General features: G+C 46.5%; 1 protein-coding gene across 1 annotated transcript; it reads left to right on the plus strand.

Moving 5' to 3' along the window:
• The first annotated feature begins 954 nt into the window (after nt 1-954).
• LOC134187220 (uncharacterized protein K02A2.6-like) lies at nt 955-1,503 on the plus strand. Its single transcript, XM_062655337.1, has one exon. The coding sequence runs from the start codon at nt 955-957 to the stop codon at nt 1,501-1,503; it is 549 nt and encodes a 182-aa protein (XP_062511321.1).
• Nucleotides 1,504-1,727: the final 224 nt, after the last annotated feature.

Genomic DNA, 1,727 nt, shown 5'->3' on the forward strand with positions numbered 1-1,727 from the left:
TCGTGGACGTGGGACGCAATCTATGATGAGGCAGTAACCTGCTTGAAGAAAATAGTTTCTAATGCTCCAACTCTACGTCTCTTTGACCCAAGACTCCCAATCACTATCACTGTCGATGCATCCTCATATGGATTGGGTGCAGCCTTAACTCAATATGGCCAACCAGATGAATATGCTTCAAGAACTTTGACCAGCACACAGCAAAAATACGCTCAATTGGAGAAAGAAATGCTAGCGATACAGTTTGGATTGGAAAGATTTCACCAATAAATACATGGTCAGACCATCACCGTAGAGACCGACCATAAGCCTTTGCTAGGCATATCAAAAAGCCTCTCAATGAAGTCTCATCACGTATACAGAGAATGCGGCTACGTTGTCTCAGGTACCGTTACAACATGGAATATCGCCCGGGCAGAGACATGGTACTAGCAGATGCCCTAAGCAGAGCCCCACAACAATGGTATCCGAGGGACATGCTGCCCTCACAAAAGACCAAATTTCGACAGTCATGCAACAGGCAATTCCACCCCGGTGGGACAGTCTCGGTGCAGAGAAGCAACACAAAAAGACCCAACCTTACAAGCCGTACGAACATACATAACAGCAGGCTGGTCCTCCCACCGCAAGGCAGTACCTGGCCCAGTATGGCCATTTTGGACAGTCCGACATGACCTGACTGAGAAAGACGAAATACTATTCAAAGGCAGTCAAGCAGTGGTACTAACTGCCATACGCTAATCAGTACTGGAAAGCATACATGATGGTCATTTTGGGATAGTGAAATGCTTAGAATGAGTCAAAAACTCAGTTTATTAGCCAAGGTATGTGCACGACATAGAGGACAAAGTAGCAAGCTGCAGTAGATGCCAGGAAGGCCAAAATGAGAATCCCAGGCTGCCTTATACACTTCACCCAATCCCACTTTATCCTTACCAGAAGGTTGGAGTGGACATGTTTGAACTGGACGGAATACCATATCTACTGTCAGTTGATTACTACAGTAAATGGATCACCGTTACCAAACTCGACTACACCAGATCTCTTGATATTATAAAGGCTGTAGACAAACAATTTGCCAACTTCGGGGTTCCTGAAGAAGTCATCTCCGACAATGGGCCACAGTTTGCATGCCCAGACTTCCGACGTCTGACTGATACAGTAGGTTTTAGGCATGTTACATCAAGCCCAGAGTACCCATCAAGCAATGATCAAGCTGAGCAAAGCATACAAACGGCAAAGAAAACAATTGGAAAGATGTTTGCTGACGGCCGTTCTCTCCCTGATGTACTGCATGGAAGCACTGAGAACCACCCCAATTTGATACGGGCTACCATCACCAGCAGAGCTGCTGCAAAGCAGACAATTACGCACCCAATTCGTTGTCAGCAGAAAGACACTAGAGCCTCATGTACGGCAACAGCAAGAAATCAGAGACAAGCTGGCAAAGCAACAGGGGCGACATGCTTTTCACAACAGATCCAGGACAGCAGTACCCACTGATTTCAAGAGAAAACGTCCGTATTCGAAAAGGGGGGACTTGGGTGCCAGCGCAAGTAGTTGCACAACACAACACACCCAGGTCATACCTGGTTCATGTTATGGGAGGACGCATACTACACTGCAATCAGTCGTAAATCAATAGGACAGCAGAGGCGTGGAGAATATCAGAACCTGCAACCACACGCAAGAAGACTGAACACAAAAACACACCAGAAACAGAAAAC

Source organism: Corticium candelabrum, chromosome 11 (genome assembly GCF_963422355.1).
Source record: "Corticium candelabrum chromosome 11, ooCorCand1.1, whole genome shotgun sequence".
NCBI lineage: Eukaryota > Metazoa > Porifera > Homoscleromorpha > Homosclerophorida > Plakinidae > Corticium > Corticium candelabrum.

What these genes read in the sequence shown, in the direction of transcription:
- LOC134187220 (XM_062655337.1), top strand. Translation starts at nt 955, where the DNA reads ATGTTTGAACTGGACGGAATACCATATCTACTGTCAGTTGATTACTAC.